At 40.8% G+C, this 21,667-nt stretch overlaps 2 protein-coding genes across 2 annotated transcripts in view; one reads left to right on the top strand and one right to left on the bottom strand.

Moving 5' to 3' along the window:
* Positions 1 to 3,973, top strand: part of gas2b (growth arrest-specific 2b) — a 28,010-nt gene extending 24,037 nt beyond the window's left edge. The window contains exon 8 of the mRNA XM_054770389.1: positions 508 to 3,973. Coding sequence (XP_054626364.1) covers positions 508 to 699 — 192 coding nt within the window. The 3' untranslated portion in view covers positions 700 to 3,973. The remainder of the gene's footprint in view (positions 1 to 507) is intronic.
* On the bottom strand, positions 3,428 to 21,067 carry tmem276b (transmembrane protein 276b). Its single transcript, XM_054770391.1, has 5 exons — positions 20,969 to 21,067; positions 20,171 to 20,827; positions 14,372 to 14,485; positions 11,141 to 11,278; positions 3,428 to 10,301 (listed from the first exon to the last, which is right to left on the bottom strand). The coding sequence occupies exons 2-5, from the start codon at positions 20,547 to 20,549 to the stop codon at positions 10,054 to 10,056; spliced, it is 879 nt and encodes a 292-aa protein (XP_054626366.1). The 5' UTR covers positions 20,550 to 20,827; positions 20,969 to 21,067; the 3' UTR covers positions 3,428 to 10,053.
* Between the last annotated feature and the right edge of the window lie 600 nt (positions 21,068 to 21,667).

Here is a 21,667-nt window from a genome sequence, read left to right as displayed (position 1 = left end):
GATGGATTCATCTCAATCCCCATTTAATTTCTTTTTTTTCTTGGCGTTATATGGCAGCAGTTGCCATGGCAGCAGTGGGTTCTCAGCTCTAAGGCTTCTTTCTGTGTGTGAAGGATGTGTTGATTCCGAGACAGCGGACCTTTTCTGCAACAGCTGTCAGCACACGCCAAGGCTGTGCGCTTTTATTCAAAACAAGTGCACACTGCGTGGTTTGTGTGTGGACACGGCTTTGTGCGTCAGCGCTTGTGTGCGCATGCATGCTCATATATGGATTAGTCTGTCGTGTGAGCTCAGCTGGTGCCACGAGGTGCTGTTTCATTTGGTTTAATGAGATTTTGACAAAGCTATCTGAGAGACCATTTGACATTCATGGCGGCGGCTACACATGCAAAGGGGAAGCTTGTAAATATTACAATGTTGCACGTTTTCATGTCACTTATAATCCATAATCCAACATGGTGGCAATAAGACGTGACCTATGTGGCTGTCCTTGTTTTTGTGTCACAGATGCTGAATGAGCGCCACGTTATGGTCCGTGTGGGTGGAGGCTGGGAGACTTTTTTAAGCTACCTGCAGAAACACGACCCCTGCAGAGGAGGACCCGTGAGCAGAGCTGAGGTCAAAGCAAAGCCACTCACTTTAAACATGTCACCCGACAGCTACATGGTGGTGAACGCCCATTACCGTGGCAAGAAGTAGACGCTGATCCTCCAGACGTCATCAAGCAAACTGCACAAGAATATTGGCACACAGGGGCGCTTCCAGCTTCAGTGGCACCCTGTGCGGGACGCCCCCTTCCAACTTCAGTCAAACTTTGTCATGCTTAAACAAGTGTTTTTTTTTCTTTGCAGCTGATAGCTTAGCAAAACAGCATGAAAAAACATCAACATGAACCACAAGCTCACTCACGGTGCTATCACCGCTTTTCAGCATGCCTTGTGTTTGTGTTGATCGCACCGTGAGTGAGATAGTGGTACGAGTTGATGACCTTCCAATCTTTTGTGCACGACTAGCTGATCGAAGTGCACAAAAGAACAGACGGTTATCAACTCCAACCACAATCTTGCTCACGGTGCGATCAACACAAACACAAGGCAAGCTGGGAAGCCTCGATCGCATCATCGGTGAGATAGTGGGACAAGTTGATGACCCTCAACTCTTTTGTGCACGACTAGCTCGCTCACGGTGCGATCAACACAAACACAAGGCATGTTGGGAAGCCTTGATCGCACCGCGAGGGAACTAGTCATGCTCAAAAGAACAGATGGTCATCATTGTCACTTGTATGACTATCTCACTCACGGTGCGAGCAACACAAACACAAGGCCTGCTGGGAAGCCACAAAAGAACAGCGCGTCATCAACTTGTACCACTACCTTTCTCACGGTGCGATCAACACAAACACAAGGCATGTTGGGAAGCCTTGATCGCACCGCGAGGGAACTAGTCATGCACAAAAGAACAGATGGTCATCATTGTCACTTGTATGACTGCCTTTCTCACGGTGTGATCAAGGCGATCTCACTCACAGTGCAATCAACACAAACACAAGGCATGTTGGGAAGCCTTGATCGCACCGCGAGGGTACTAGTCATGCACAAAAGAACAGATGGTCATCATTGTCACTTGTATGATTACCTTTCTCACGGTGCGATCAAGGCGATCTCACTCACGCCGCGACCAAGGCTTCCCAGCAGGGCATGTGTTTGTGTTGCTCGCAATGTGAGTGGCATAGTGGTACAAGTTAATGACCCTCTGTTCTTTTGTGTGTGACTATCTCACTCACGGTGCGATCATGCTTCCCCGCATGCCTTGTGTTTGCAATGATCGACACGTGAGTGAGCTAGTGGTTCGAGCTGATGACCCTTTGTTCTTTTGTGGTGTGTGGGTGAGTGTTTGCTAAGCTGCTTTTTGCAAACATAAGAGCATTTCTGCATTTTCTGTGTGGAGGTTGCATGTTCTCCCCGTGCGCACGTGGGTTTTCTCCGGGTACTCCGGTTTCCTCCCACATTCCAAAAACATGCATGTTAGGTTAATTAGTGACTCTAAATTGTCCATAGGTATGAATGTGAGTGTGAATGGTTGTTTGTCTATATGTGCCCTGCCATTGGCTGGCGACCAGTCCAGGGTGTACCCCGCCTGTCGCCCGAAGTCAGCTGGGATAGGCTCCAGCATACCCCCGCAACCCTAATGAGGATAAGCGGCATAGAAAATTGATGGATGGATGGCAGAGCATTTCCTTAAAATAAGTTCTTCTCTGGCCATTTCCTGTGCAACTCAAGTTCACCAAAATGTTTTGAGACTTACATTAGTTAGAGTAGAGGGCGGCTGGTATCCCGCCTGTAGAGGACACCCACATATAATATTAGCAAATGAGCGCTGAGCAATATAAATATGAATCTTTTTCTTTTCTTCCCCCTAGAGCAGACAATCTCAACTAGTGAGCCTGAACAAATCCATTTTGGGTGGAACAGCTGGTCAGGAATTACATTCAAGTATTACAAATACATGAATAATAAAAAGTAAATACAAATATTTAAAAAATACAAAATAATAAATACAACCAATGTTTTATTTTTATGCATAATTAAGCAATATTTTAGTCAACTACCACCTCGGTACATATTCATAGCACAGTCGCAAGTGAAATATCTGATATTGTGGTCTTATTTAGTGCAATATTGATATTTCATTTAAATCCATGCACTATTTGTACACATCTCGTCAATAAAATGCCTTCATAAATTTCTCTTAAAAAGCACTTTGAACATGCAGTTATGTGTATTACTTTTTTAAAAAGATGGCATAGGTGATTTTTTTTTTTTTTTTTTTTTAACTGTTGGAAAATGTGGGTCCCACGTTGAGACCATTTGAGAACCCCTGCACCTGAGAATGCCTTGGGCAGCAAGCCATGTGGCCCATTGCTAATTCGGAAATAAATGCAATTCTCGTACAACATAATAGTGCCGGAAGAGAGTAAATATGGGCCGTCTGAATTATGCTGTTGTTGTAGGCTTAGTTTTAAGGGTTTATGACAGAAATTTGATTTTGTTCATACTGAATGCATTTATTTGAATTGTATTTTACTGTGAGAAATAACAACAATAATACAATTATTGACCTATATGCTACCTTCAGTCAGCTTAAGTCTCAAAATGGGTTTTATGTATAGAAATTAAACGCAATTAATGCTGAATATTATGCAAAAATATGGCATATTATGTAATGCATAGAGCATTGGTGCATATTTCTTGTACTTGTTGCTAAAAGACATATTTATATACCGTATGTATACACAGCACGTGCATATTTATAAGATATAGTGTCCTCCTCTAGATGGCACCATGCGCTCAGTGACAAAAGGCCACATCGGCGCACTGATGGAGGCACGCTGACTGCAAAAAGACCACAATTCACACAAGTGCACTTCATCAGCCACTCACGTTTTTTATTTTTGTTAAAATAATCTGAAAATTTGACAGCTTTGAATACTGAAATAAAAGGCAATGAGAACATGCATGTCATGTCGCCATGTGTTTTCAATCCCCACACAAAACACATGCAGTGGATTGAACTGGTAGAAATGTAGAAAATCATAGCTGTGCTACTGAAACGAGCGCCACTTCACGGTGGCCTTTTCTCACAACACATTTCTCATCAAAACACAGGAAGTTGAACTTTTTCGAGGAGATATACTGTATATATACTGTATAGCACATTTTTAGACACAAATCCTTTCTCTACAGCATTTTTTAAGCTTGCAGCTGAGTGCCTGTTTTGGTAATGAAATGTATTGATAATAAAGTTTTACGAAACCAGAAGTTGTGTTGTTGTGTTACTTGAAATGCATTTTTGCATTTGTGCTTAATAATGTCCCGCTAATGTGGACTTGCGGCACATCGGCTATGAAAAGGTCAGATTGTTACCTCAAAAGTACGCTGGCCGACGCCGGCAAACACGCAGAAACACGAAAATGATCCAACACCAAAAACAAACACAAGGAAAAATGCTACAATCACATACTCGCTTTGAATTTTGCAGCTTCACTCTACTGCAGTTTTTCCAAAAATGCATGAGCACGGCCTTTTATTTGTCCAAAAATATGCATATTCAAGTAAAGGTGATGCAAAACCCATAAAAATGGCTATATGAACTAAAACACAAATATAAGGCATTCAGAAGACGCATTCAAAGACGTTATGATGATATGTAGCATTCTACACTGTTACTATGATCAGACTAGATCGCCGGAACAGCAGGCTTTTATTGCAGGTTTGAATGATCTCACAACAGGCACAATAATCCCTAAAAGCCGAGGTCACAACCGGTCGCACGGGCTCCTACGGCGGGTCTACGTGCAAAAAAACGCGAGAAAGAGGCGCGCCTGTGACAGGCTGATTTTCGGGCCGTAGACTGGCCACAGGCCGGCCGCAGAGGTTCAAACTCACGCACTTTGCACGTCTTCGTCCCTACGGCTTTGTTTTCAAGGTTTATTGCGTCTGTATTTGTATTTATCAATGAATGGTTGTGTTTTTTCCTCTGTTTGCTACGTCTCTATCGATATATATTTATATAATACTTTCATTCCTGTTGCAATGTATGTTGTTATTTACGTGGCCGAATATGACGTGTACGCCTGTGGTGCATCTGTGCATGTGCTGCAAGAGGCCTCGGCTGGTGAATAAAAGCGATCTACCTGCTGGCGAACTCTTTTGATAAGCGTCATTAAGGAAAAGATCCCCCAGTATATCACTGTAAGTAGCGACAGCCGTACGTCTGAGCAGCTTCAGATTTTGTTCGCGGTACGCACGTCGGACTTACAGGTTGCACGTTGGGTGCGTGGTGATCTTACTCCTTCATGGTCACCACAACTATGTTCTCAATGACGAAAAAACCCCAAAGAAAAACGCAGCAATTTGGGGAACGCCACAAATCGCATGGCCCAAAAAATCGTACATGCGGTTGTGACCTAGGCTTAACGCGGGCTGCGCGGCCGTAACGAACGTCAAGCTGGAACGCAAGTCTGATAACATATTTACAGCAATACACACGAGTATGAATCTTATTTGTGTTAAATGGCTTATTTTGTGTTATTATGCCTATTATATTGGGTAATAGCAGTGTAAAGGTGACTATAGGGGTGTTATTTGATATCTAGAAGGCTCTAATATGTTAAAAAAAAATGTATTTAGAAGGTTGTAAATAGTATTTTTATGCTGTAACTACAAAAATATTCCATTAATAAATAAGGAGTCCTACTTTGCGGAACCAATAACTGGATATCCCTCAGGTCTGGCGCCCATGGTAGCCTGGCTAACTTTCACTTTGTTCCGTGAACTGCATTTGTTTGGGATTTTGCAACATTTATGTGACTGCAGAATTGAGGGTGTTGTGCGTGTTTTTCGCTTTGGATCATTTCTGCGTTTTTGCCCCCGCACTCTCCTGTCAGCCACTGCACCAAAGTACACAAAAACATCACATGTGTGCAGTATTGCTTGTTATGTCTACACGTCCACACTCACCACTCCTTACAGTAATACTTGTGTTGCTGCATGAGTTTGGGTGGTGAACTTCGTAAAAGCAAAACATGTTCCGTGGGTTGGAGAGTGTCACCCAGTTCTTACATTCACCTCCCTGCTTGTTACTGGCATATTTTCACAATAAAAGCTTGGACAGACTCTTCCTAAACACACAATGTGGCATGAACCCCAACTCTTTGCAAAAGACACAAGAAAGTGTGTGTTCCATGCTGACAAATGTGACCTTGTCCAACTCCTCCTGCAATGTGCTAGCATCCAACGCTGCTACACTTGCCAGTCATGCTTCACTTCAGGTTTAACGTGAAAAGGACTGAACAACGCACACAGCGTTGTCAACGCACAACATAACAGTTGTTTTGTTTTTTTTCTAAAAAAGTAAAAAATAAATAACTGACACAGCTGATAACACCACGTCATGATGGCTCATCTCCGGCAATTTGAAACAACTTCATCACACGGGACCACAATGTGCTATCATAACTTGGACAAAACTGAAACGGTGAACTGTCGTGGTGGCCAGGTAAAAAAATAAAAATCACGTCTGGCCAGCACAAAATCAGCTCATTTGTGTCTTCGTGGTTCAAGTACATACCCTGCTTGGTGCTATGCAATCCTGGTAGTATCCCTTCTGACATACAGTACACTGTGCGGTATACAGTAGATCCCCGCTATTCGTGTTCCTGCCAGTAATTGTAATTCCGACTATTTTTGACTTCCGATCAATCACTTGCGACAGAAATCAGGTTTAACCTGAACGCTGCTGGTTCGATCCTCCATGTCGAAGCGTCCTCGGGCAAGATTCTGAACCCCTAGTTGAGTAGGTAAACGTGGTAACAGTGTCAAAGTGCTTTGAGAACCTTGAAAGTAGAAAAGTACGACACAAGTACGCATTTAAAGTATAAAATGTATAGATACTCATCAATAATGCGGCAGTTTGTCTTCTATTTGGTTGATTGGTTGTTGTTGTTTTTTAAGTCTCAGAAAGCTATGTACAAGTTTCACTTTTCCGGCTCGGCACACAACTGTGGTGCATTCGAGGACCGCCGAACAAAGTGGGAAATCTCATCGCTTGACGGGAAAAACATGGTCACTGACGCCTAAAGACATAAACATGTAAAAACCGTGTGCTTTCTAATACTACTGTACATTTGACCTGTGGTGTCATGAACATCGTTATTCATTATGACAGACTTACAGTGGTGGGGAAGAGTTAAGCGTTAAGAAATGAATCCTGAATGGCGAATATGCGGGAATCCACTGTATTTTTAAAAACAGTCTTGTACAAAAAAAAATCAAATATGCAACTCGCATATTCAGAAATCAATAGCTTTTCATATTTGGATGAAAAGAGCAAACACTTGTATGTTTTTCCTCACGTTAGAGTGACATTTTCCCAACAACTGAATCACTTACGTATGAAACGCTGCAACATCCAGCCGATAGTTGCATCTGATGACTCACTACCCATGCGACAATGCACGCTCATAGTGTGAAAAAAAAAAGGTTTTTTTGGCTCTGTCTGAGCCACACCTCGGCCTTGATAACACTCTTTTCACAATGTTTTTTTTTTCTTTGCCTCAGAAAGTCCAGTCATCGATGTAAACAACACATCTGCAGTCGTTTGTCTCTTGTCATGTTACTATTAAGCTGTCAGCAAAAAAAAAAAAAATGGCACTGGCAACATGACAAAAAGTGGAAATATAAGCAAGATTTTATATCTAAAAAGGAGCTTTTTTGTTACCCGGCATACTTATATGTCAGAGCAATTACGTTAAATATTATTTAATTTCATTCAGTGATCATCACCCTAAGTTATTGCTTAATTTACATACATAAATTCACCAAAAACAACAACAAAAACTATGGTGCGTTCAAGAACAAAGTGCGAAATGTCAACGCTTGACAAAAAAAACATTATCAGTGATGCAGCGGTACATGTCTGCTGTACACTTTATTGCAAATGAGATGTGCTTTCTGTGGAGAAAAAAAAATGGCCAACACTCAGAAAATAAAAATATATATATTTTTTTTATATGCGGGATCCGCTGCAATACAGTAATCCCTCGTTTATGGGGGTTAATTGGTTCCAGTCCCGACCGTGATAAGTGAATTTCGGCTAGGTAGGATTCCTTATTTACAAATTCAGCATTTTTGTAGTTAGAGCATATAAAACCTGTTTACAACCTTCTAAATTAACATTATTAGTGCCCTCTAGACATGAAATAACACCCCTATACTACCCAATTACCCAATATAGTAGACATAATAACAGAAAATAACACACATAAGACACAAGTAAGACATAATATAGACTCGCACGTTAACATAGGGAGAATTCCTTGTTGTTGTTCCATTTTTACTTCCATTTTAATGTAACATTACTGACACCTAGGGTCCAGCGCAGAACACTGCATATCATCACGTCTTGGAACGTGTCCTCTGAATGCCTTATATTTTTGCATGTTACTTCATTTAGCCATTTTTATGCTTGAAAATGCTTCATTTAAGCAAAAAAAAAGTAAAATTTGCTGAAACACACATATTTTCACTAATAATAGGCTGTAATAATAGGCTGAAATACTATTGAGAAACTGATCATCTCTAATTATCTATCGGTGCTGTAGAGACTGACTCGAAACTGAAACCAGCAAGATGCCGTGAAGCGCACACGCGTATTGAAGAGTGAAATTGCATGCTGAGTATGACAAACTCATACAGGTTGGCAGGTCCGCACTAATATTGAAAGTCCTCCCTGCCTCTCACGCCCCCAATGACAGTTCACTGCTACGCCCCAGGGGTGCACGCCTCACTATTTGAGAAGCGCTGCAGTAATCCCTCATTTATGGTGTTAAATTGGTTCCAGACCTGATCGTGATAAGTGAATTTCAGCAAAGTAGGATTCCTTAAAAATCTAATATTTTCGTAGAGCATAGAAAACCTGTTTACGGCCTTCTAAATCCGCTTTTAACATTATTAGAGCCGTCTAGACATGAAATAACACCCCTATACTACCTAATTACCCAATTTTGTAAACAATATAGGAGACATAACAGAAAATAACACGCAAAAGATGTATATAAGATGTAATATGGACCCACACGTTAGCATTAGGAGAGTTCCTTGTTCCGTTTTTACTATTTTTACTTACATTTTAATGCAATATTACTAAGACCTAGTGTCCAGTGTAGAGTACTACATATCATCACATCTTTGTACGCATCTTCTGAATGCCTTATATTTGTATTTTACTTCATTTAGCCATGTTTATGCTTGAAAACGCTTCATTTGGGCACAAAAGGTCAAATGTTTTAAAATAAACATATTTGTTGACCGCATTCAACCATGAAACAACATTTTCGAAAACCCGTGATAGAGTGAAGCCGCAACATTCGAAGCGTGCGGTGGCGAGGGACTACTGTATGCCGGGATCCACTGTACTACTTAAAATAAAATACAAAAAATTGGGAGTAATATGCCTCATATTTTAGTATATATATTATGTATGGTCTAAGATTAAACTGACTGGTGTTTTTGGCGAAATAAGAAGCACTTTTGACCTCAACTTATATGTAGAATCTACCTTAGAGTTCCACTTTTTGTAGTGAAGAGCTGCAAGTCACACATCAGCTTTCTTTACCCAAAAAACAAAACAAAAACACTTGAAATGTCCATCATGTTGCTAAATCCTACAGTGGATTCATCCTCCAAGCACAAAACTTGAAGACGATCCTGCTGAGACTGCACCTCCTCCGCACTGTCAGGCACCGATGCCCCAACGCAAACGGATACAAACAGCCTTATTCAAAGTCAAATGAAGCATGATCTACACGTACACACGTTTGTACATTTACAACACTTCAGGAGATAATCCAATCATTTGCTTTCAGGTGCAAATTTGTGTATTTTACTGTGCTGCCTACAGCGCTGGATTCACCCAGCAGAGAACGCAAATATCGACTGTTGCCAGCGCCGATCTTACTGTAAGTATCAATGAATGTGCTACACCGACAGTAAACAATGGTCACTCATTGCCATAATGTTATTTTTTTCCCCCACTGCAAAAAACCACATCACTCTACTGAAAGGAGCAAGGCTGACACCATGTTTCTGCCTCATTTGCTCTGTTTGTAGAATTTCTCTCATGAGTCATGAGCGTGTGCCTTTAGCAAATGGATTTAGGAGAGCACCATTGTAAAACAGTCACTTTCAGTCAGCAAGTCAAAGACGAAAACACCAAACATTTGTGCTATTGGAAGCCATTGGCCTGTTAGACGTACGGTCGGTGCCCTCGCAGGTCCAAAAACGTGTGTGTGAAGTCTCTTGGTTCTTTGCTCCAAACTGTGTGCTATCACGACTCAGGCACAATGAACACTGAGAGGGCCGGCAATGAATGTCGAGGGTGGGGTGAGGCGGAGATAAGACCAAAAAAAAGTTTCCGAGTTAAACACATCAAGGTTTTGAAAAGTGTAGTTTGTGTTATTTGTGCGCTCTGTGTGTTAGTCGCAGGGTCCTGTCACACGGTTCCATTCTCTTGTCTGGGCTTGTGGATTGTCGTGCGAGCCGGCGTGCTCAAGGAGGGGGCCAAGGTGCAGAGGAAGCCGGCCAGCAACGTAAGGCCGAGGCCACCCCAGGCACAAAACATGGACCAGCCATAGCCATGGCTGATGTCCTCGGGGAGGCCGTACATGTAGCGAGGGTAGCGGGATAGCTCAAAGTTGATTCCGGCCACACATGTGCATAAAGAGATGATGCAGCATGTTCCTGTGTGAGCAGAAAAGACACGACTCATTGTTTGTTGAAAGAACACAGTTAATTGCACTTTCTATTCCTGCACTGCCGGTGTTGCAGAAACCCCCGATAACACTGACATACAAGATGGACTGAGTTGCGTCAATATTCGTAAAGCATGACTAAGGGCATGGAAGGAACAAGGTTTGCTTCAGTCATCAAAGTGCAGAACGGAGCTATCAGGGGGCTAAGGTTTGCAAGCAATGTGGCTAGAGTCAAGATAAAAGTAAGCCCATTCGTGTAGAAAAAATACACGCCAAACATAGATAAATGACAATTTAAAAACTACAAATTCAAGTATTGGATTTAAAATCACATGTTTTGAAGTCTTATGCAGCAATCGTGTTTTGATCTGACAATTCTTAAGTAAGTTTCATCATGTGTAGGATTACCGCAGCTCTCACGTCGCACTCATCGGAGCTAACGAGTGAGGCTTGGAACACCGAGTGTAGGTAGGATTGCGAGGTTTATAGTGTGTCTTTCTGTGTAAATAGCCCATGTTACAACGTGGACTCCTGCGGCTTAAAGACAAGTGAAGCCTGTATCTGTACGAAAAGATTTTTCTCTTTAAATTTGGTGGGTGCGGCTTATATTAGTCCGGAATTTACGATACTATTAATAGACTTTGGAACCTACAACACAAAGCTCAGATGCAAGTTCATTTTTCTTAACATGTCTACATTGGATTGTTTTTTAGCCGGTTTACAAAATTAAAAATGTTAACTTGACCCCCCGTGTCCTTGATGATTTTTTTGTAACATTTGGACATCCCTGGCTTAGCCTGTTCAGGGTCATGGGTGTCTTTACAGTACCTCCCATTAGAAAGAGTAGCCCAGCTACATATTGCATGAGGTCATGCTGCTGGCAGCACCCCAGCACTCCAATGATCCAGCCAAAAAGAATGATGGATACGGCCATACCCACGAAGCCAGCCGTCATTCTTCTTAGATCTGCAAGCAGAAATGACAATATCATCAAGAAAAAATTTTTAGCTGTGTACTGTGTACAGGTCGTATACAGTGTCCAGAAGAGCATAAGTAAAAATACAGAAGTAGTCCTTCTTAAAGCTTGCGATTCTCCAACAATGAACTTCAAATTTTCAGGGATTATTCTCCCACGAGTAAGGAAGAGTCCCATTCTTGGTCCCAAGGCAGAGGAAAAGAAAGCTCACATCAGTATATTTAATTCTAACCTTTTTACCAGTCGCAGTTTTTAGCCTCGTCTTCTGTAAGCTTTAAGGGAAAACTGCACTTTTTTTGAAGTGTTGCCCATCATCCGCAAGGCATGAACACATGTGTCTTTCTCTCTTTATTTCTGTGTTCTAAAGATATAAAAACAGCTAAAAAGAGGCAGCTCATTAATAGACGTAATGGGACACACCTATTCTGCCTAGAAAGCCCGCTATTAAAACACCCCCAAAAACCTCCAACAAGGTTTTATGGTTTTATAACCACGCATGTAGTAACAGCTGCATTCATGATAGCATGTACAGTAATACTTACAGTATTTTGGTAGGTTGGTCATTTTAACCATTACCGGAACGTCCTTCATCGGCGCATTGATTTCACACAGCAACATAGAAAGGAACGCTACACCGAGCGTTAACTTTTCCAAACTCAAAAACAAAAACACACTAGCAGCGGCGGTAGCTCCAATACGTAGCGTTAGCTTTCACTAGTGGCCTGATGCATTGTGAGTGCGGCGCTAGCATGCTGCGGGCAAGTGTGTGGTGAAGCTAATATAAAATAAACATTTTTTTCCCTAATTTTTCTATCATTGAAGAGTTAATATTATTTTTTTTATTTTATATTTTCTGTGGTATAGAAATACTGTATATGGTAACACTTTACAATAAGGTACACAAAATTACAGTAGTCAATGAGGAACGAACCTAACTAACCACTACTCATTAGTTGCCCATTAGTTCTTCATTAGTTCCTAAGTAATACTCTAAATTGATGTGCTTTAGTTCCTCAGTAACTACTCTACACATTAGTTCCCCATTCTTTATTAGTTCCTCAGTAACTAGTTTAAATTTATGTGCCTTAGTCATTAGTTTTGGTTATAAAGACTAATTGGTTCTACATAAGTCCTGCGTTAGGTGCTCAGTAACTACTGTATTTTTGTGTACCTGATTCTAACGTTTGACCAATATATATATGTATATATAAAGGACAGAGTGCGAGTTGCGTGTTCCCACCGAACACTCACAGTTTTGGTCCAATTTTTCGAAACTGTGTCCATGCCAATACAAGAACCATCATGGTGTCGACAGAATTTATAAGCAATCTTCATGAAAACCTATATTACCTATAATACCTATGTAATACCGATAATATTTCCCACATAGTGTCACGTTCTGTTAACCGGCAGAACCCTGAGGCGACGTGCTCACACGGAGCGTACAAGCACAGAAGTACAAAATCACAAAGGAGGAAAGGAAGAATAGCTGTGGCAGTGGTTGATGATTTACTTACATTTTTTATTTACTTACTCACATTGACATCAGAAGGCAAGGTGCAGTAGGCAGGACTATCGTATAATTCTGTTAAATGGGGTCGGACAAACAAAAAATGACAAACTCCAATTGCGTGCAGAGCAAATACATTTAAAGAAAGATTGCAAGAAAGATTATGTGCCTGTTTAATTAATAAATATAAAATACGTCTTTTTGATGTGCATAATTTCCAGGCTTTCGCCTAAAATGATATGGCAGACCGAATCTGGCTCCCGGGCCTTGAGTTTGACACCCTTGAGCTAACGCTAGCAAATAAACTCACTATGAAAGGTGGAAACAACAACAAAAAGGAGAATAAAACCAAAAAAAATAGAGAAACAGAAACATTTGACAGAACAGGATGCATCTGCCACATAGTGAAAAATGAAAAGATGCAAGGGCCTCTTGGATATTTTCTAAAGCAACACAAATAGATATGCTAAGAAATTGAACTTTTATATATTTCAAGAAAAAAACATCTCAGCTTTGTGAGAGGTGAAAAAGGTCAAAAAAAAAAAAAAAAGCCTATTATTAGTATCAAATTTGCTCTTTTTTCCCCCATCTTTGCTGGGTTTTTTAAAAATGTTCCAAAATTTTCCAACTTTCTTCTAAAATACACTGTAAATTTTCGTCTCGTAATATTCATATCCCATAATATTTTGACTTCATTCGGATAATGTTATCACTTTTTTCCCCCAAACTGATTTTCCCAAAATTGCAACTTTTGAAAAATAATGTATTTTTTCTGTAATATTTTGAACTTGTGCTACTAAAATGACATTATTTTTCCTCATCACATTGCGAGTTTATTCTCATAAAATTATGACTTTTTCTTGTTAGAATATAACCTAATTTTCCAAAAATTGTAACTTTTTGTTTTGTTTGCTTCTCACAATATTACTACTTAGAACTTTAATATTTCAACTTATTGCTCCTAAAATGATGTTATTTTTCCTTATAATATTATTAGAAAATATTATTTGGAAAAATTACGATTTTTTTCTTGTTAGAATACGACTTTTTTCCTTTTAATATTTTGACTTTATTCTCGTAAAATTACAGCTGTTTTTTTCCATTTCTGCTGTTGTTTTTTTCCACAACTATTTCAACTTTCTTCTTGAAAATTTTCTTCTCGTAATATTGTGACTAATATTGTGACTTTATTTAAAATAAACTCTTTTTTCTACCAGAATGACATTATTTGTCCTCATAATATTACATCCTTATTCTCGTAAAATTACGACTTTCTCTTGTAAGATTACAACTTTTATCTCTTAATATTTTGACTTTAGTTTTAAATAACTGCTGATTTTTCAATTTTTGCTGTAGTTGTTTTTTTGTTGTTGTTGTTTTTTTAGTTTTCTCATCTAACTGTATTTTTAGAATGTGCCGCAGGCCAATAAAAAACAGCTGCGGGCCGCAAATGGCCCCCGGGCCGCACTTTGGACACCCCTGGCTAGACCATCAGAGTCCAAATAGGAAACGCATACATTGCTAAAGGGAAGAAAGCAATCCATAATACTGCAAGAAACATATGGGTACTTACGAAGCGCATGCCACTCATCCTGTCGTATGGTCTTTGTGATGTTAACAGGTAAGTTTCGTGGAAGGATGGAGGAAGTGTAGTGGTACTTTACTGGGATGCATCTTTGAATAATCCCTGGTGGAAAAAGCACAAAAAAAACACACATGAACACGGAGCGTGCAGGTACGGTAGCTTGAATTGATAAATAAATTAAGTGGGATTAGAAACTAATGTAAAGTTTGGGTTGAGAGGTGTTGTAATATGGAAGAAAAGTAGAATATTTTATATTTTGGAGCAAATAATAACAGACGTGTCAGCCTTTTAGCTCCCAAAATGAAAGTCAGCAGTTCTATAAACTGCTAAGCTCTACTGCCAGTCTTTGCTTTGCTTCTGGGAGTCATCTTAGTGATATCAACCACTCTGATTGTCAGCTTTTGAGTTAATGCTTCCTAAGGCTGCTTCGGAAATGACGGCAACGCTCTTTTCAAACTTCAAATGTGTTTCTGAGCAGTTCATGCATGTTATTTGGTAAGAGCCCGAGGCATGTGCACTGTTGTTTTTGAATGGTATCAATACAGAGCGCCATTTGCGATAAGCACTATATGACTTATTTTTTTCATATCATGCAACCACTTCTATATCTGACCCAGTAATAATGTTTTGATTTCCCCCACCAGCACCTAGTATATCTTCCTTCCCAGCTACAATCCAAAGTCTTACCGGTCACAGTGTTGGTGTTTACAGCTCTGTGAGTACCAAGCGGTACCAAGGTTACACTCACTCTTGTTTCTGTACACTGGTGCATACCCACTATTCAACCAAGATACTTTGGTGCGATTCGGTGAGCCTTCACACTTATCAACTTATTATGTGAACTAACTCAAATATTCCGACCCAAAAGGCCGCCTTCTGGATTGAATGTGTAGGTTATTTTCATATTCTGCTTTTACCAGCTCAGATTTCACAAAAAGCTTCTAAAATGTACTTTTATAGAGCACCGTTTAAGCATTAATGGCGCCGCACATTTGCAGATATTTGGTAAAAAAAAAAATATATATATATTTTTTTTCCTCGAAAATAGACCGTTTTTCACACAGAAAACACACCTCATTTACCATAAGTTAGTATTCATTTATGTGATATAATAACATGTAATATAATATGTGATAATACAGGTAACATGACCTTTGTCACCGATTTTGTTCGTTACTTTTACGGACAGAATTTCGAGGCACAGCCAGGGCATTGAGAGGATCTGGTTTGGTTGCTCGCTCCATCGGGTCGTGATCTTCAACTCCCACTGTATTGGTTTGCAGCCGAGTGTGAAGCGGATGGGATGAGAATCAGCCACATCCACGTCCGAGTCCATGGTTCTCGCCCGGAAGAGGGTGCCGCGCCATCTCCGGGTCAGGGATGAGATCCTGCCCCAAGTGGGACAGTTCAAGTACATCTGGGTTTTGTTCACGAACGCGAGATCGACAGGCGTCTGCAGTGATGCGGACCAGGCATCGGTCTGTTGTGGTGAAGAAGGAGCTGAGCTGAAAGGCAAAGCTCTCATTTTACCGGTCGAGCTACATTCCTACCATCACCTACGGTCAGGAGCTTTGGGTAGTGACCGAAAGGACAAGATCGCAGGGAAAAGTAGTGGAAATGAGTTTTCTCCATAGGGTGGCTCGGCTCTCCCTTAGAGATAAAGTGAGAAGCACTGTCATCTGGGAGAAACTCGGAATAGAACCACTGCTCCTCCACACCGAGAGGAGACAGAATGAGGCTGCTTGGGAATCTACTTGTAGTCAGGATGCCTCCCGGACACCTCCCTGGGGAGGTATTCAGGACACGTCTGACCTGTAAAAGACTTTGGGGAAGACCCAGGACACTTTGGAGAGACTATGTCTCTCAACTGGCCTGGGAATGCTTTGGGATCTGCTGGGAGGAGCTGGACAAAGCAGAGGGAAGTCTGGGCTGGATGGACAGGTAAGCTGTACAGCATAAATACCACTCTTAGAAAGCCCACAATTTTTACATGTTTATGTCTTTATGTCTTTATGCTTCACCGTTTTCATACGTTTCGATTTTCATCTGACCTTTTGGAACAGAATAAATGACGAAAACTGAGGTTCCACTCTATGTGCATGTCTCTTGGAATCCACTTACCTTTTTCAAACATGTTGTGCTTGTTTGTGGCAGTGGACAGATGGCAGATGTAGAGCTGTTTTTTCTTCAAGTTTACATTTTTTTTTACCACTTGTGTGGAGTTGGGTGAGTAAGCACATTGGCTTTTGCTGAAAGTTTTATGCAGACATAAATATTGAGACGAGACACTGCACATTTCAAGTAAATCTGCTTAAACAAGCCCAAGTAAACACAATGTTATGGAACACACTGTATTACACTGCAGACTGCCGTTTCGTCTACTCCAACAAAATAGCTACTCAAATGAAAACACCATATTGCTTGAAGGCAGGGGTCGGCAACCTTTACCATCAAAAGAGCCATTTTGCCTCCTCTTCCAGTCAAAAAAATTATAATCGGGAGCCACAAAACATTACAATGCTTACAAACTTGTAAAAATTGTAATCTTTTTTAAATGTTACCCGTTACAACCACAAAATTCAACAAACAGAAGCGCACCTACATGTGTAGTAGCTCTGCTCTGAAATAATGTCAAAACTTAACTCTGTAAGTCTTACTGAGTGGTTCCCATATTTGTGTAAAAAAAAAACAAAATGTAGCCAACTTTAAGATAAAAAAGTCCACCAGAGTTCACATACCTGCACATCAGTGTTGTTTGCTCAACACCTTTTATGCTAACGCTGAATCGTCATCAATAACCATTCTACTGGTCCTGTCCCTGACTGTCTTTGCAAAGAGAGGCATTCCTTCATTTTCTTAATTTATTAATTTGCAGAATAGATGCTCTGGTATTTTTATGAATGATTCTTTCAGGTATTCTCCATCTGCTAATGGCTTCCATCTCTTGTGCAGCCCCGTGGTACCAACTTGGCCGTATTCTCGCTAATTCTGGCGACTTTCCAAACCCTTATTTTCTCAAAAGCGACTAGCGACAAATGGAAAGACTTTTCCTGACATCGTTGGGAGATTTTTCTGGTATTTGGAGACGTGAAAGTGAAAGCACAGATAGTGTGTCACGGGCTCCGAGCACATAGCGACAGCGCCCTTCGCTTTATAGAACACATTGCTATGCTCCTGTTAATTACACGGTCTAACTTGCTTCAGACTCAACTCAAAACTAACTCACCTTTTTTTCTCTCCCACGCAGTCTCGCTGCATACACCAGCCGACCTCCCCCTCCCTTGCCCATCCAATCAGCAGTCACACTTGCGGTGAGTCGGATATTTCACATTCATTTTGGAAATGCACATTTCCACTACTTTGGTGTTAAAAAAAAAAGTGCTCAGCAAGGAAAGCCACGGGTTGCCGACCCCTGCTTTAGGGTTTTACAAGTGATTTGAAGCCTATGCTCAAGCAACATACTAAGATGAGCCAGTTGAAGAAAAGCATATGTTTCATATGAGTCAGCATTCCCGGCTCCGCAAATTCACTGATTTTTGGTCAAAAATATTTTTAAAAAATCCGAAAATAGGCCGTCTATCATTCACCATAAGTCGGTAATAAAGTATAAAATATTTAATCACGATTAATTGCATTTTGCCCATGGTTAACTCATAATTAATCACACCAAATCGCAGATAGAAATTAAGTTTTTATCTATGATGAGTTGGGATGTGGTCAACAATTCGATACGCAAATACGACGATAACTACATCACATTTTATGTAAAGGGATAGCAATTTTGGAAAGATGAGCCATTATTTTATTCAGAAAATAATATAGTTAGAAATCCCCCAGTTTTTGCATGTTTAATGTGAGTGGTGATTTCTCCCACTTTGTTTGACGGTCCTTCTAACTTTGTCCCACGCTGCACAGGTAAAATAAAGGTAAAATTTGATGACCTTATTGACTGCTACTGTTTATATTTGTGTGGTGCACTTCTGTGAAAAACAAACTCCAGGCTCGTACTGGTGGATGGTGGCTCTGTATTCATTTTGTGCTTTTAATTTGATGTTGTTCCTGTCAAAGTTTTACACAATACATACAGAAATAAATGAGATCAATTAGATGGCTATAATGTACGTATGTTTTGCTGACGTGTTGAAAATGTTTCCCAGTGACTAGCTAGTGCGCTGGTAATGCTAGCGCTGCTAGTGCTATTTACGTCCATTCTTGCCCTCAGCTGTGGTCACACTGACACAAGCCCCCAAAATAGCTGTCCTCGGCTATGCCTGCCAGTAAATAGCACTTAGTAACCCAAATTTTAGGTCGCAGTTCAAGGCAAAACAAATCAGCCGAGAGATGGCTCGCATCTAAAAAAAACACTTCTTGGTTGAGACACTCGTATGCCAACATACCACTGTATCAATGACAATTAAAAAATACCGACAGTTCTCCGGTAATTTCTTGCTTCTTTCCGACAGGTGACATACTCCTTGACAAATCAAATAACAGCGACAGTAGCGAGAGCCATCTGCCAGGACTTTGAAGCTAAACTCACCAATCAAAATACCCTTTTCTTTGTCCATTTCTACTCAATATTTGCTCCCGCTTGTAGCTCCACTGCCACTGCTGCGTTTTCCTCAAACTACGGCGTGCGCCGAGGGTCAAACAGGACGTGTGCACATTAATCGCGCTATTAATTAATCAATTAATTAATGTGTTATTAACATGTTAACTGTGACAACCCTATAACATAAGAAATAATACAGGTACCACTGTTAAGAAAGCCCACAATTTTTACATGTTTATGCTTTTATGTCTTACTGATAATGGTCTTTGATCAGGCGTTGAGATTTTGCACTTTGTTTGCCGCTCCTTGAACACACCACAGTTGCTGTGAGACACAAAACGTAAACTTCTACACCGTGACTTTGATTCGTCTGTTCATCGATCACCTTACATTGTGATTCACTAGTATGAGTAGCTATACATTTTATTCTTTAAAATGTGTTTAATAAGTGTGTGAGGCATATTGAAAGAAAAGGGGAGGGTTCTGGGGCTGGATCTAATCTAATAATTACAATATTTGCAAACGCTGATCAGAAATCACAGCAGACAGTAGCGAGCTAGCAGGAGGACCTGCAGGGGTTGGAGCGAGGCGTGTGTCAAAAATAGACATTTTTTGAGAGGCGTCTCAATTATTTGAGGATTTTCGACAAATCAGGGCTCTCCCGTACAGGATATGCGATAAATAATGCCTTAATCTGGGTTTTTTTCCACCGGGGGCAGCGTACTGAAAAATCAAAGGACGTGAAGTGCGACTTTGGCATTTTCATACCATGTATGCTGATTTTTGTTTTGTTTTGTTTACTTTTATTTTTCTACAATGTGCCTCGGGTCAATTAAAAAAAAAAAAACGTGCCAGAAACGGCCCCTGGGCTGCACTTTGGACACCTCTGCCCTAATTGAACAATTATAATGGCTTATTAAGGCTTTATAAAGCCCCTAAATCTGCACTGTTCCTTGAAATTCCAGGTTTTTTTTCTTTGTACCCCAGACAAATCATCCTAAACAATTTCTGCAATTGGATTGATTACATTCAATATAGCTTTGCCTCATGCACAATGACTACTCCAAAAGGTGATCATCACACTGAAATGTGCAAATGATGCTCTTGGGGTGACATGAACAGCAGGGCCTGCATGCTTTTGTGTTGTTGTTGTTGTCAGGCTAAAAGGTGTGAGCATCACCGCCTGCTCCTCACAAGACAACACAAGCAAGCTGCAGGCTGCCGCTCACCTTTACCTTTGTAAATAAGGTCCTCCGTCTCAAGGTCGAATCCCTCCCGATGACACTTCCTCCAAAGGCCGGACACGGTGGAGTTAAACTGCCGACTGCAGTGAGACTCCATCGCGGAGGCTGCGGCCACAAAGTGCCGCTTCGCCCTGAAGAGAGGCCCAGCCTCCGCGTTCTTCTTAGGAGGCATCTGGAGGGGGAGGTTGTGGTTGGAGATGTATATGTATCCCGGGTCGTTTCGTTTGTTGGCGTAGTTTTTACACCTCTCTCGGTGTCTCCTGGCGTCCGTCTCGTACCAGTTGTCGGTGCAGATCGCCATGGCGAGCAGCCCCAGCGCACAGAACGCCAGGAAGAGACCTCCGCTGGTTAACATTTTCATAGCGGCCATCTTCCCCGCTCGATGGAGACAGGCGAGAAGAGAAGCTTCCCTCCCCGGTGGCCGTGGGTGCGTCAAGTCACAGGCTCACACTGTGCTGCCCTGGAACATTGCGGAGGAGAGGCCCGCCTTGTACGGACAGGATGCTGCGGTCTGTTGTTGTGCTCCGCGCTGGATGCAATGTTGTTGCCACCATCTGTTGTGGTCCAGGAGGAGGGGATGGATGGCGACCAGCGCTGTGAGGAGGCTGGGCCACGGAGATGTAGTACTCCTTTCTCTCCTCCAGGCTGCTGAAAGATGGAGCGCAGACAGGAGAAACAGTCAAATTCATTAACACATCACATGGATGAAAAACAGCACTACAACTCTCTTTTCATGATGCGTCACACACCCATTAAAGGCATTAAAGTATAAAGTGCATAGGAACTCACCACTAATGAATGCTAAGATGATAGATTCGGAGTCACGGTGTAGAACAGCTCTGTCCAAAGTGCGGTCACATCCTAAAAATAGAATTTAACAAGAAAACTAAAAAAAAATATTAAAAAAAGGAGAAATCAGCAGTAATTTTACAAGAATAAAATCAATATTTTAAGAGGAAAAAGTTGTAATCTAACGAGAAAAAGCCATGCTTTTACGAGAATAATAATGTAATATTGTGAGAATCAGGGTGCGAAAAATGTTACACAAATAAAGTCAAAATATTATGGGAATAAAGTCGTAATTATGCGAAGAAAACATGCAAGAAGAAAGTTGAAACAGTTGGAATTTTTTTCTTTTTAAAACAACAGCAGAAATGAAAAAACAGCTGTAATTTTACGAGAATAAAGTAAAAATATTAAGAGACAAAAGTCAGATTTTATTGTCAAAAAAGTCACAGATTTATGAGCATAAACTCGTAATATGAGGAAAAATGTCATTTTAGTAGCATAGAGTTGGGAATAACATATATATTACATAACAATACAAATCTGTGGGAATGTGGGTGCTGAATAGTGAATATGCTGGGACCTATTGCATCGTAAAATATTACAACCAAGTGTTTCACAAAGACATACGAATTTTGGATCAATCCGCCCACCTTTTATAGTAAAACAGTGGTACCAATTCTAAGCAATAGACCATAGTGT

This window comes from Dunckerocampus dactyliophorus, chromosome 3, assembly GCF_027744805.1.
Source record: "Dunckerocampus dactyliophorus isolate RoL2022-P2 chromosome 3, RoL_Ddac_1.1, whole genome shotgun sequence".
NCBI lineage: Eukaryota > Metazoa > Chordata > Actinopteri > Syngnathiformes > Syngnathidae > Dunckerocampus > Dunckerocampus dactyliophorus.
This window is presented reverse-complemented; position numbering and strand designations above follow the sequence as displayed.

Excerpts from the sequence above, each read along its gene's own strand:
- tmem276b (XM_054770391.1), bottom strand. The coding sequence starts at position 20,549 with ATGGCCGCTATGAAAATGTTAACCAGCGGAGGTCTCTTCCTGGCGTTC. Across the intron at positions 11,279-14,371 it reads GGATGAGTGGCATGCGCTTC|ATCTAAGAAGAATGACGGCT; the intron begins GTAAGTACCCAT and ends TTCTGCTTGCAG. Across the intron at positions 10,302-11,140 it reads GCTACTCTTTCTAATGGGAG|GAACATGCTGCATCATCTCT; the intron begins GTACTGTAAAGA and ends CTGCTCACACAG.